A 15,170-nucleotide genomic window follows, 5' to 3' on the forward strand; every position below is an offset into this window, starting at 1 on the left:
ATAATTTCACAAAATATAATGAATTTCTTTGCAGGTCACCTGAGTTACCACCTTCTGATGAATCTGATGCAGCATGAGACACCTTTTAACATGAATTTTTCTGTAAATATAACAGCTCAATACACTATGAGAGAGAGCGCAGCCCCTCCCCTCTCTGCTCAGAGTGCAGCTCGTCGCCTTGGTAACGGTGCAGGGAAAAGACACAACATAACAAGCAAAGAGCGCTTTTTCTCAGAGTTCCCTCTCCTCGAACAACGCTGATTTACATGGAAACGGAAGGAGCTATTCACAAAATTCTTTCACATTGAGTGCTACAAGGCTCCCATGAACGCATTAATATAATTTTTTTTTGTCCCTAGTGTAAAAAATGTGGACACTAGAGCGAGTTAAAAACAAGTGACTCTTCTGATTTTGCAGTAAAAGCGCCACCACGTTTATAATGGAGTCTATGGGAGAGCGTGGCTGTCCTCTCCTCACTTTCAGGCTTCTCGTTCAAAAACTGTAAATCCTATCGCTCAGGGAGACACTTGTCTTTATTCACACAATGTGTGACTACAACTTTTTGAGAAAATTGTGTGTGTAGAGTGAAAATTGTGGCTGAGAAAACAGTTTTAAATAAGAAAGTTAGAGCTTTTTTTTCCAAGCTGCCTCCACTCTAAACTCCACTGGTGTGTAACGCAGTAGACACCCATTATAAAGTCTGAATTTCTCCAGATTTGCTCATGGTGTTTGATCTGTGACTGATCAAAAAGTATAGAGCCTAGCAAAAAAGTTGAATGCCAGATCCACACAGGAGAATTTTGTCTCTGTTTTAAAGTTTGAATCATGTCTCTAGGTGAAAGACAAAATAAGCGTTATCTCTGCTTCTGTTCCCTCCCCGACACACTACTGCCTCCGCCGAGTTCGCGCGCGCACACCGCATGTCGGGGCCGCGGATGAGTTACTCTCCCCTGATCAACGAAGTCGGCGGGGAATTTGTGGTTATTATCGGTACAATCAGCGTGAATCACAACTTAAATGAGTGCGGTTCAGTTTGACATTGTCAGTCCGTTAGATAAACATTTTATTAAAATCGAAAATTAATATTTAGAGCCTGTGGGCTACAAATATAATAGTCATTAAAGTCGCCGGCTGGACTTAATTGTGTAGTCGGCTGTATGGCCGGCAGCCGGCGCTTGTGGAAAGCCCTGATTTTCCCAGTGAGTGACACAAACTTCCGGTTCACGTGGTTGGGTTATATGTAAAAGTCGCGACTGGGGGAAAAAAACAAAAAAAAAGATTAGGGTCGGTCGGGTAACTGGAAACACACACTTTTTTTTTTTTGACCTAACACATGTTTTGTGTACATGTTCTATTATTTTTTTTTAACTAGTGCTGTCTTGCCTGTGGTGCAGACTAGCACAAAGTAAAACAGTTGCCCTGTAAGACAAAGCTCATCGGTTCAGTTCTGTAGCTCTCAGTTCTGCCATGATTAGTTTGTACCCAGTTCTCTGTTGTTAGTTTAGAGCAGTGAAGCCCCTGCAGTCGTTCTCAGTTCAGTTCATGACCTTGCACTTTAGAAGCCAGGCAAACACCATGAACCCAAACGTCTTTCCATCTGCCAGTTGGGTTTTATTCCATAATGGCATCAATTCTTTGCATCATCGTAAGATGTAACAGAGTGTAGAATTGAAACCTTGCTTTCAATTTAAAACTACAGGTTGCAGATGCAAACCCTGTGAATGAAGTACATTCTGGGTAACAATTTATTGTTCAAGCGAGAAACTTAATCTTGACAAAATGTAACATGACGTGTAACATGAAAATGAATGTTTTGTTTCTTGAAGAACAGTTGTGCTCTATTTTTTATTGTGGTGATCCCTTTATTAGTATGTTGTGTGGAAGGATAATGTGTGGGTGTGATAACTAGTACATTTATGAATTAGTTGGTATACTTCAAGTTGTAGTAGCCCGTAGTGTCAGGGCGAGGGGGATGAAAGACCTGTGGAGGGATCCTGGAATGATAACTTTGCTGCAGAGAAGGATCTGTGAAGACTGAGATTAAAAATAGTGAGAGAATAAAAAATTACAGTAATGCTATGAGTTGTAAAGCTAGATATGATGTAAATATAGGCATTATTAGGCTGAGAAGGGTGTAGTATGGAGGCTTGTGTATTTGCAGAAATTTCCAAATTGCAGAACAATTTTGACATTCTGCAATATTGCAGAACACTGGAAAAAAGTATTTCGACCGCTGATAAATATACCGTATGGACAAAAGTTTGTGGACACCACGTGTCTGTTGAAGAGGTCATTCCAGATTTAGTCTACGTTTGCGGTCATAATAACTTTGACTCTTCTGGGAAGGCTTTCCATTCGATTTGAGTGTTTCTGTGGGGATTTGTGATCATTCAGCTAGAAGCGCATTAGTGAGATCAGGTATTGATGTGTGAGGAGGTCTGGGGTGCACTCAGTGTTCTAGTTCATCCCAAAGGTGTTCAGTGGGGTTGAGATCAGGGTCTATGGGGGACACTCGAGTTCTTGCGGTTCCACCTTGGCAAACCATGTCTAAATGGAGCGTGCTTTATGCACAGGGGCATTGCCATGCTGGAACGTGTTTGGGCCTTTTAATTCCAGTGAAGGAAAATCTTAAATTTACAGCATCGACATTCACAGTTGTGTGCCTCAAACGTTGGGGCAACAGTTTGGGGAAGAACTACATATGGGTGTGATGGTCAGGTGTCCCTCCATGCATCAAAATATATTATGGTGTCACTCTTGGCTGTAGATCTGCATTTAAAAATCGATATAATGTATGAAAAGTCATATTTTAAAACGCAAACCAAGCACTATTAAATGAAGGTTAAAATTATTTGAATGAAATCAGATTTGACTGGCACCCAAACTGAAGATCCTTTCAACACACGTAGCACGGAGTTGTTCGATACGATACAGCTGTCGGTGAGGAGTGAGTCATAATTGCACTATCCGGTGTAACCCAAAAGAGGATTGGTTTTGTTTTGAGTCTGGTTTCTGTCGAGGTTTCTTCCTCGTGTCGTCTCGGGGAGATTTTGCTTTGCCACCGTCGTCTCTAGCTTACTCATGAGGGACATTTTTCATTCCGTAACCGGATTTTTGTCTTGCTGCTTTGTGACAGTGTTGAGCTACATAATTGAATTATATTGAAGAAATTTTAAAGACGTTAAAATTCACTGTGGTGATTTTATTTTTATTTGTGTAGTTTTCATAAGTTAATTTGAATTTGTGAAACGTTTGAATGAAAATATGTTGCTTTATTTTTCCCCTGTGTGTAAAAATCCGGCGGGGATATAGAAATGGGTTCTGTCCGTCTGTCCGGTCTCGTTTCCGGGCCATGTCTTTTAAAACTGCTGAAGATATCTTCATGAAACTTTGTATACCTATTAAGCAACATGTGAACTGGTGCATTTTGTTATTTTGGGTTTTTGAAAGTGTTTTTCAAATTTTTACATAAAAATTAGATTTTGACTTCGTTTCTAAGAGCAATGTTCGTTTCCGGAGCGTATATCCAAAACTATCCATGATACAGATTTGAAACTTGGTATACATGTTAACAAGGTGATGTAGATGTGCCTTTTCATATTAAGATATTTGAGATTTAAATTTTTCATGTTTCCATGGAAACAGTTTCAGACTTGTTCTCTCAGGTTAGTCTTAGGGGTAGGTTTTGTTTTTTGAGCAGAACTTGAAAACTGAGTGGTATGGTCTTGAAAGTCAGTATATGTGTTGATTTTAAGTAATGTACAGTGTTTCCCACAGACCAGGTAGCAATTTGTGGTGTTCCACTGTGCCGATGAGGGAATCGTGCGCGGTGGTGTCGTGGCGGTCGGTGGAGTCGGTCATTGGGGTGTATGCAAAGTGTTTACAGCGGGCGGTGTTCAAACACACAGTATTTTTCTTCAGAGTGACCTGCTGGGACTATTTTAAAGCTACGAGAAGCATTTGAGATTATTCAGTTCAATCTAAATTCTTTTAAGTTCTTTAAGAGAAGACAGCTAAAACAATTTTTCCCAGAACCCTGCCTGGTTTCATTCCTCGACCCAACTTTACATTACAGGGCAGGCCATTAGTTTGCTGGGCTTGATGTTGGTGGAAAACCTGTCTTTTAAATTTATGAAAATTACTCACCAAAATTGAAGTTAAAGTTTAGTTTTTACTAGAGATGCACCGATTTGCAATTTTTTGGGCCGATTCCGATTTCCAATTTTCCATGGAGTGTGACCTGCCAATACTGATTTCATTTTTTCAAACCACTTCACAGCACACAGACTATTTTCTTTTTATCTTTTCTTTAATAGAACATTCTGCCAGATTTTCAGTAATAAATTTAACACCTCAAAGGTTGAAAACAAACAAAAAGACATTGTTCTTTGTAAAATCTTTCTTCATGTTTGGTATTAACATATTAATTCCTGAAATAGGAAATTCACACAAACACATTTTTTCTTTTCCCATCCAATATCTGGCACAAAAACAACTTCCCCCTCATATATCATTTGCCTACTGCTATGGAACACACTTTCATAAGCCTATTTAGATCTGAAAACTTATGCCTTATAGAACAACCCATTTCTTCATTCAGTATCAAAATACAAAAATAATTTCCAGTCATACCATAGCCATTCTATCATCTTTGTCAAATGTGTATTTGTAGAGTAATTTCCAATGGAATCAAGTGCAACCAAGGTTGTAAAACAAACAAAAATACATTTTTTTTTCTCTCTCTCTCTTTGTACAAATCTAACTAGATGTTTGGTAATAGGCTAACGTATTAATTCCTGGAATGGGAAATTCACACAACCACAAACATTTTCTTCTTTTCACATCCAATATCTGGCACCAAAAAAAAAAAAAATCACTATATTTAGATATCCAAATATAGTGAATTTTTTTGTTAATGGCGCGCACGCCGGAGCTCGTTAGGTGCGCAGGACTGGCACCGTTCTGCGCAAGCGCAACACAATCGCACTAGAAAGCATGTTCAAGCTGCCAGTGTAGCTGCAGTCTTTTTAGTTGCGAATTACGAGTATTTCCACTTTCATCTCTATGTGATACACAAGTTTTGATCGGCAGAAAATCGGCATATTTTAATTTTGACCGGCCGGTCGCCGGTCATGGCCGATCACGTGAAAATCGGCCGATTCCGATCGGCAGCCGGTCAATCGGTGCATCTCTGGTTTTTACCTTAGTTTCTTGCCTTTTTGGTGGCGATCTTTCAATCATTCTTTAGTTGACATTCAAGGAATAAATTGCAAAAAACAAGCTGGAGGTTTTTATTTTAAATATTGAACTCAACACTTACCTCAACCAATACTAAAATGAAATAAATAGTATAATGTAATAAAATAAAATATAATTCGATGTAAAAAAAAAACCACTTAAGGTAACACCAAGGCAACTAACAATAATGAAAAAGCATTACCCTAATTGGTGCAAAGCCTGCATGCCCTATCAGAACATTTAATTCTGCATGGCTTCCTGAAAAAAAACTCCAGTGCCCTATCGTAAGGGAAGTTATTGCTGAAGCGGGATAAACGGGATAATGCAATAAGGCCGGTTCCTCGCGTCAAGCTGCTACTGTATGCATCAAAATTGGTTTGTAGCCTGACTCGGGGATGTCCGTTTCATGTAAGCCAAGGTCGCTATGACGAAGCTCATCACGAGCACGACGTAGGCTACCTTTTAAAATAAGGGGTCGGAAGGCGAATCAGGAAGGCTGCGTTATTTTTAATTAGCCTAACGGGCCTACTTGCAGTCCGAGTATATGCGCAACGGCAAGCCTGTGGACACGCCTCTCTGTCTCTGTGCGTGCGCGTGAACAAGAAGAAAGGGCACTATGAATGAACGGAACGATACGCAACGGATTTTTTTTTTTTTTTTCAAAATCGCGAGTCTGATTGTGTGGCGATAGGAATCCATTGTGTGGCGCTGCACAACACAGTGGTCTATGTATGGGAAACCCTGATGTATATGTGCCTTTTGATACTAAGAAATGTGAGATTTTAATTTTTACCTCACCTGGACCAAAGGTCTGGTGGGTTTATGCCAGACCTGGGCATTTTACGGCCTGCGGGCCGCATCCGGCCCTTTGGTTCATTCTGACCGGCCCGCGTAAGGTTAATTAGAAATTACAAAATAAACGTATTTTCTAATTTTACCTCATGCATGGACTGAATAGCGATTCGTACAACTGGTTTCTTCTTTTTTTTTCTTTTCTGAATGTGCATTGCTTTTATTTTGAAGTTGTGTTCAACAAAAACGCAATGCGCGCGACATGAACATGACATGAAATCCCACGAAACCTAATCCCGCAATAACTGCTTCCGTAATTTGTCCAGACCAACCACAAACTTGTACGTCATCCTTCAAACGGTCCAGCCAATCACATAGTGTGACGTCACCAGCAGGCGCCCGAGCCGATCTGTAGATCTGATACCTACACCGAAGTGACGTTGTTGCGAGCAGGTCACAAGAAGACTTTAGCCCCCAAAATGTCCGCAAAAAGAAGAAAGGTAGATGCCGAATGCAGGGCTTTCAACAAAACATGGACTGCTAAGTATTTATTTACTGAAGTCAGAGGTAAAGCCGTGTGTTTAGTTTGCGGAGAGCAGATCCGAAAAACTGAAAAACACCAAATGAGGTGATTAGACTACAAATGTGGGCATCATTATTATAATATGATGTATCTTGCTTGATATTTGGAGTAGAAAGACAATATTGTGATGTCTTTATTGTGTTTTGGGGTGAATGTGACCTGGAAAAAAAATGGTACAAACGTTCACATTTTGTTAACCATTGTTTTGGGAAATTTGATTGACATTTTTTGTAAGGCAACCTCGTTTTTTCCATACTCTCACCAGTCTTAGCAGCTTGTACAAACAATGTTATTTATTGCTTTATATAAAGAAATACAATTAATATTATGCAGAATTTAGTTCAGCCTTTTGGTCCGGCCCTCCACTAAATTTTCTGTTTCTCATGTGGCCCCATGGAAAAAATAATTGCCCACCCCTGGTTTATGCCATGGGCTGCTGAGGTCAGTATAAAGAGGTTTATTAGTTTATTAGGATCCCCATTAGCTGGGCACAGACCCAGCTATTCTTCCTGGGGTCCAACAATAAAATCATATACAGTTAAAAATTCTATACAATTCAATACATTCATTCAATCAACCCTCAATTGAAGAAAGGAAAAAAAAAAAAGGTAGGGTTGGTTTCCTGCAGCAGAACTTGGAAAATGTGACACTATCTTGAAACTTGGTATATAGTTGGTGTATATAGGGCGGGGGATATAGATGACTGTCTTCTTCTTGTCCATGTGATAAACCTATACTTTGCTTTCATCTCCAGTCTCAGACTTGCTGACCATTCTTGTTGATTTTGTCTTCTTTTTTTTAAACAGCGAAAAAGCTTCCGAAGAACGAGCCACAGGGCGGGGCAGGGCCTGGGGGGCGGGCTCGAGGCGGAGTTGACCTGCAGGAAGCGGCACCTCAGGGCAGATCTGGCCAGTGCTGCGGAGGAGGAAACTAACCATGTGTCCAGTCGTGTGGAGAACGTGGCCGAGGATCAACAGACACATTATCAACCAACTCATAGTCTGACAGTTATGTCTATTCACAGCACAAGTGGAAAATCTAGTCAGTTAGACTGTGACGTCCATCAGATTCTTCTTCTGAACTGACCAAAGGGGCCGTTCACAGCCACTTGTAAATATTTTGACCAATTATCCCTCCTACTCATAGGCAGCGCCACAGCCGCCTCCTTCACAGCTGTGTTTAAGAATCGGCCACCTGTCAAAAAAAAAGGAAAAAAAATGATGAATTTGGGGAATAAGGAGGGAAACCGATCACTTCTGTCACACTTAACCGGAGCTGTGAGGTTCTTGTTCTAGTCTATTCACAAAAAAAAAAAAAAAATCAACACTGCAGCTGGAGGGAAAACAGGCTTCTTTCAACTTTATATCCTCAATTCTCTCTCTCTGTCTCTCTCTCTTCCCACCCCATCGCACTCTGAACTGCACAGCACCCAACAAGTATTGACGTCTTCTCTCCTTCCTGATCTAATTTCCAGTGAGAGGAGACAGACAGACATGAGCGAGAGGCTGTTTTCCCTTCATGTGCAGCATTTCTGTAGATTCTGTATTATTCTTGGTTATTGCTACTATTATTATTATTGTAATTATGAATACATGCCACTACTCCAGGACTAATGAATATAAACGATAGGTTAGTTCCCCCTGAAATCGTTACTGTCTGCCATCTTAATCTGTAAATGCATAACGCATTAACGGCTATAACACCAGTGTCTTTAAGCATTAATGAAATGAGATTCATCAAATCGTTCAGTCAACCAAGCTGGTGTTAAACATGAATAACGCAAGGCAATGTTCGCTTCCTCTGACCAAAATCAAAGTATGTGTATTGAGAGAAAAACTGTTGCTGTATTTGTACTTTGTATTTTCTTTCTTTTTTTTTTTTTTCCTGCAAAAGTATATCCAATCATTAGCCATTATCAATACAATACCTTCCCAAAACCAGATCAATCATCCATCTGTTTTTTTTTTTTTTCTTCTCCTTTTTGGTGAAATGATTTTTGTAACTAAGTTTTCTGAGTGCACTTTTTATTTTTCATTCTTCTAAAGGTGAACTGATATTTTTCATCTTGTAATTTAGCACAACGGATCAGAACCGCTGCCCAGACCCGACTTTGAAAGGGTTGGACAAATGTTTTGTAGTCTTCCATGGACGGGGGACGCAAACTACAATCTTCTACGTGTAATTTTACCAATAAAAATGGGGAAGGTACTTTTTCTGTGGTTTGCGTGGGCTTTGTTATAGCAGCCGGTATAACCAGTCGGCTCTCGAGTTAAATATTACGTGAAGCAACAAAAGTTGCTGTCCTGTTTTTGAGGAAGCGGAACACCGAGTGAAATATGTTCCCTGCAATTGAGTCATACAATCCTGATCAATCGAATCTCACACCGCCTTCCAGTGGAGAGCATGGAGTTCACAGCTGTAGTGACGGCTTTTATTAGTACACTGACTGTAGTGCGTAAGAAAATGAATACAAAGCACGTTTCATAACTGCAGCACAGATTTTATTATTAGATACACAATTCATGTTCAATTATTAGACAAATTTAAGTATTGGCGCTTACCTGACTATCACACCTGTACAGTTGTGTTCAAAATAATAGCAGTGTGTTTAAAAACGTGAGTAAAGCTCAAAATCCTTATAATAGCTTTTATTTCCATGCATTGGGAACAATGCACATTATATTCTACATCAAAACATGAAGAAAAATGTATGAATATTTTAATTACTTTACAGAAAATGAAGAAAAATGAACATTGGGCTGTTCAAAAAAATAGCAGTGTCTGCATTTTTCATTACAAACTCCAAATATTTACTGTATAAACTGAAAAAATCTTAAGGATTTAGTATTCCTGTGAATCACTAAACTAATATTTAGTTGTATAACCACGGTTTCTGAGAACTTCTGGCACCTGTGAACAGGTATTCCAGCCCAGGATGATTTGACAACATTCCACAATTCCTCTGCATTTCTTGGTTTTGCCTCAGAAACAGCATTTTTGATGTCACCCCACAAGTTTTCTATCGGATTAAGGTCCGGGGATTGGGCTGGCCACTCCATAACTTTCATTTTGTTGGTCTTGAACCCTGATGCTGCTCGCTTACTGGTGTGTTTGGGGTCGTTGTCTTGTTGAAACACCCATTTCAAGGGCGTTTCCTCTTCAGCATAAGGCAACATGACCTCCTCAAGTATTTTGATATATGCAAACTGATCCATGATCCCTGGTATGCGATAAATGGGCCCGACACCACAGTAAGAGAAACATCCCCATATCATGATGCTTGCACCACCATGCTTCACTGTCTTCAGAGTGTACTGTGGCTTGAATTCAGTGTTTGGGGGTCGTCTGAAAAACCGTCTGCGGCTCTTGGACCCAAAAAGAACAATTTTACTTTCATCAGTCCACAAAATGTTTTTCCATTTCTCTTTAGGCCAGTCAGTGTGTTCTTTGGCAAATTGTATCCTCTTCAACATTGTTTTTTTAACAGTGGAACTTTGCGGGAGCTTCTTGCCGATAGATTAGCTTCACACAGGCATCTTCTAATCGTCACAGTACTCACAGGTAACTTCAGACCGTCTTTGATCACCCTGGAGCTGATCATTGGCCGAGTCTTTGCCATTCTGGCTATTCTTCGATCCATTCGAATGGTAGTCTTCTGTTTTCTTCCACGTCTCTCTGGCTTTGCTGTCCATTTTAAAGCACTGGAGATCATTTTAGCCGAGCAGCCCATCATTTTCTGCACTTCTTTACAGTATACGTTTTACCTCTCCAATCAACGTTTTAATCAAAGCACGCTGTTCTTCTGAACAATGTCTGGAACGACCCATGTTTCTCAGGTTTTCAGAGAGAAATGGATGTACAACATGTGCTGGCTTCATCCTTAAATTAGGGCCACCTGATTGACACCTGTTTTTTCACAGAATGAATGATCTCACTAATTAAACTCCACACTGCTATTATTTTGAACACGTCCCTTTCACTTAATTATTCGATTACACAGACTCAGGAGCATGCATATCATGAATGTTGGGTCTGTTGGTTTTCTATGACTCTACTACACCTACTGGTAAATTATTTGCCATGTAGTAATATAATTTCCACCAAAAACAGTGATTGATCTGGTTAGTTGTGTTGGACTGCTATTATTTTGAACACAAGTGTATGTGCTTGTTACCTGATTTGCTGCCATCATCAGCTCCGCTCTTCTGGGAAGCCTCTACTCTAAAATTGTGATTCCAAGTTTGTGGCAACAGTTGGGCAAAGAACCTCATATGGATCATGTTATGGTCAGGTGTCCATAACCTTTTGGCCATACTGTGCAACATGTTTGTTGCAAGTGTAGACAGAATTACGTGAGAGATGTACAACCCCTGGCAAAAAATATGGAATCACTGCTCTGGGAGGATGTTCATTCAGCGGTTTTACTTTGTAGCAAAAAAACAAATCACAGACATGACACAAAATTGTTTTATTTAACAGCTGAACATTCTGGCTTTGTAAAATATACCTCAAAAAAATATGAAATTGTTATAATTAATGGCACATTTTTTTTAAAGATCAAGTAGAAGAAAAAATTATGGAATCAAGCTATAACTTGCATTTCTAAAACAAATATCCGCACAAGCCTAAATGTGCAAATGAGTCTGCAGTTAAAAGAGACTGCTTGTAGACCTGAATGAGCTGTTGCACCTGGCTGATTGACAGAAAACATGGCCCCAACAAGAGAGCTGTCAGTTGAAACAATGGAAAGGATTATAAAACTCCTTAAAGAAGGTAATTCAACACGGAGTGCGGTAAAAGATGTTGGGTGTTTCCAGTCAGCTGTGTCTAAAATTTGGAGCAAGTACAAACAAAATGGGAAGGTTGTAAAATAGAAACGTACAGGTAGATCAAGGCATCAGGACAGGAAACTCAAAGCAAGATGCCTTGAAAATAGACAATGCACAAGAAAAGAAATGAAAAACAAATGGGCAGAAACAGGAGTCAATGTTTGTGACCAAAATGTAAGAAATCGGCGGAAGGAAATGGGGTTTACATACAGAAAAGCCAAACGTTAACCATCATTAACACCGAAACAGAAGCTATGGGTGGTAAAAGAGAGCAACTGGACTTGCTTGAAAATTCTTGAAGATGTTTCACCTCTGGTGGCACGGTGGTGTAGTGGTTAGCGCTGTCGCCTCACAGCAAGAAGGTCCTGGGTTCGAGCCCCGGGGCCGGCGAGGGCCTTTCTGTGTGGAGTTTGCATGTTCGCCCCGTGTCCGCGTGGGTTTCCTCCGGGTGCTCCGGTTTCCCCCACAGTCCAAAGACATGCAGGTTAGGTTAACTGGTGACTCTAAATTGACCGTAGGTGTGAATGTGAGTGTGAATGGTTGTCTGTGTCTATGTGTCAGCCCTGTGATGACCTGGCGACTTGTCCAGGTTGTACCCCGCCTTTCGCCTGTAGTCAGCTGGGATAGGCTCCAGCTTGCCTGCGACCCTGCAGAACAGGATAAAGCGGCTACAGATGATATGAGATGAGATGTTTCACCTCTCATCCGAAAGGCTTCTTCAGTTCTGACTGACTGGTAGGGAGCATCAGGTATTTATCCTCTCATGGATGAAAAGCTCATCCAAGGTGTCGTTGAGTCATCCTGTTGGTGTGGGTCACTGGGGGCTGAATGTGAATGGCCTCGAGAGTCGTTAGGATGATCAATGGAATGCTGATTCTCTCTGTCCTCCTGTGAGCCACTGAAAACAGCTGGGTTTTGGTGTGCATTCAGCTGTCTGGGAAGTGTGCCAAGGACTGCATTGTAGGTGGCTGATAAATGATGTCTTAGACCCCCACCTCTGTTCAGTGATGGCCGTTCCAGGTTGACAAAAATGGCTTCTTTAACTCCTCGCTCATACCAACGATCCTCTCTGGCTAAAATGCGTACGTTGGAATCCTGAAATGAGTGTCCTTTGTTGTTAAGATGAAGGTAGACAGCAGAGTCCTGGCCTGAGGAACTGGCTCTCCTGTGTTGAGCCATACGCCTGTGAAGCGGTTGCTTGGTTTCACCAATATACGAGTCCGTGCATTGCTCACTGCACTGAATTGCATGCACCACGTTGTCCTGTTTGTGGACACCTTAGATGAGCTTTTCATCCATGAGAGGATAAATACCTGATACTCCCTACCAGTCAGTCAGAACTGAAGAAGCCTTTCGGATGAGAGGTGAAACGTCTTCAAGAATTTTCAAGCAAGTCCAGTTGCTCTCTTTTACCACCCATAGTTACTATGACCTGGATGACTGAGAATATTCACAGACACCGAAACAGAAGAAAACAAGGTTACAGAGGGGTTAAAGAGAAGGAGTCGTGGACTGTGGGCGATTGGATGAAAGTTACATTCAGTGATGAATCATGAATCTGCATTGGCCAAGGAGATGATGCTGGAACTTTTGTTTGGTGCTGTTCCAATGAAACATATAAAGATAACTGCCTGAAGAAAACAAGCAAATTTCCACAGTCATTGATGATATGGGGTTGGATGTCCGGTAAAGGACCTGGGCAGATGGCAGTCATTACCTCTACAGTAAATGCACAGGTGTACATTGAAATTTTGGACACTTTTCTCATTCCATCAATCAAAAGTACTTTTGGTGGTGATGAAGTCATTTTTCAGGATGATAATGCATCTTGCTACAGAGCAAAGAGCATTAAAACTTTTCTTCAGGAAAGGCAGATCAACTCAATGGCATGGCCAGCAAACAGTCTGGATCTCAATCCAATTGAAAATATATGGTAGAAATTGGAAAAAAAAAAAAAAGTCCATGACAAGGCTCCATCCTGCAAAGCTGATCTGTCAACTGCTATTGAGGTTTTTCACCCACGTGACCAAGTCATGTGATGCATCGTTAGGCTGCCATTTTGGACGGCACGGCTCGAATCAGTTTGAATGTGAGGAAGGCGACAAACGAAAAACATAAAAGAAAAAGGAGCGAGATGCAGAAAACACCTTCACTATCCAGCGACGTAGGGCATTTACAGGGCGAGCATTTACAGGGAGAGGTATTTGCAAAAATTGAGGTTAGCAGGCTTAGAGAACGACGTTTACCTGCTTCCACCAGGATTGTTCACTGACGTACGGAAGTACACCAAGCCCTCGTCTTTACCTGACTTCGGCCCACATGATCTGTATACCTATGTCGTTAAAAACCCATCGCCATACACAGGTATTGATCTGAAAGCGTATAAGAGTTTGGATGCCTACAAATATTTTGTGTCAGGCTGGGTAACATGCCTACATCAGCGGGTCGTCCCTGGAGCCGGTGGTCACCATCTGATTACAGCTAAGGTTTGTTCACATTTTCATTTACTTTCGGTCCTCAGGATAAACAAAATGTTATTAAATGTCATTGAAATAACTTCTTAGTCTGTTGAGACATGGCCCGTTATAAATTTGCTGTTACCAGGCAATGACCAAGAACTGTATTATTAGGGTCGGTGTCTGTGTTGTAGCAGTGTACTAGCAGCTAGCTGTTAGCACTAGCTAATGTCAACAACATAGTAGCTAGTATGTTACTGTAGCAATGTTTACGTTCAGTCATTTGGATGACTGTTAAAACCTATCAGTCTCAAGTTTTTCCTTTACTGGATTTACTAGTTTACTGTAATTATGATCCGGCAGGGGGCGGCACGGTGGTGTAGTGGTTAGCGCTGTCGCCTCACAGCAAGAAGGTCCTGGGTTCGAGCCCCGTGGCCGGCGAGGGCCTTTCTGTGCGGAGTTTGCATGTTCTCCCCGTGTCCGCGTGGGTTTCCTCCGGGTGCTCCGGTTTCCCCCACAGTCCAAAGACATGCAGGTTAGGTTAACTGGTGACTCTAAATTGACCGTAGGTGTGAATGTGAGTGTGAATGGTTGTCTGTGTCTATGTGTCAGCCCTGTGATGACCTGGCGACTTGTCCAGGGTGTACCCCGCCTTTCGCCCGTAGTCAGCTGGGATAGGCTCCAGCTTGCCTGCGACCCTGTAGAAGGATAAAGCGGCTAGAGATAATGAGATGAGATGAGATGATCCGGCAGCTATTTACACCGGATCCAGTGTAAATAGCTGCCGGAGCGCGCTCCGGCTTGCTCCCCCTCAAATTAAGCAGCGCGCTCCGGCTTGCTCCGGAGCGCGCTGCTTAATTTGAGGGGGAGCAAGCCGGAGCGCGCTCCGGAACCTCGGCTGGAGCACTCCGTGAGCAAGCCGGAGCGCACTGCTTAATTTGAGGGGGAGCAAGCCAGAGCGCGCTGCTTAATTTGAGGGGGAGCAAGCCGGAGCGCGCTCCGGCAGCTATTTACACTGGATCCGGTGTAAATAGCTGCCGGATCATAATTACAGTAAACTAGTAAATACAGTAAAGGAAAAACTTGAGACTGAAAGGTTTTAACAGTCATCCAAATGACTGAACGTAAACATTGCGACAGTAACATACTAGCTACTATGTTGTTGACATTAGCTAGCTTGACCTTCAAAATGGCGGACACCGGGGCGTCACGTGACCCTGTGACGTAAGGTGAAATACCTCAATACGAGAAAGTTGGAACCTGACTGATAAA

General features: G+C 41.6%; 1 protein-coding gene across 1 annotated transcript in view; it reads left to right on the forward strand.

Annotated features, from left to right (window-relative positions):
- rab5c (RAB5C, member RAS oncogene family) overlaps positions 1-8,821 on the forward strand; it is a 55,157-nt gene extending 46,336 nt beyond the window's left edge. Inside the window, exon 6 of the mRNA XM_060901983.1 lies at positions 7,420-8,821. Within this exon, the coding sequence (XP_060757966.1) occupies positions 7,420-7,547 (128 nt within the window). The 3' untranslated portion in view covers positions 7,548-8,821. The remainder of the gene's footprint in view (positions 1-7,419) is intronic.
- The last annotated feature ends 6,349 nt before the right edge of the window (positions 8,822-15,170 follow it).

Source organism: Neoarius graeffei, chromosome 20, assembly GCF_027579695.1.
Source record: "Neoarius graeffei isolate fNeoGra1 chromosome 20, fNeoGra1.pri, whole genome shotgun sequence".
Taxonomy (NCBI): domain Eukaryota; kingdom Metazoa; phylum Chordata; class Actinopteri; order Siluriformes; family Ariidae; genus Neoarius; species Neoarius graeffei.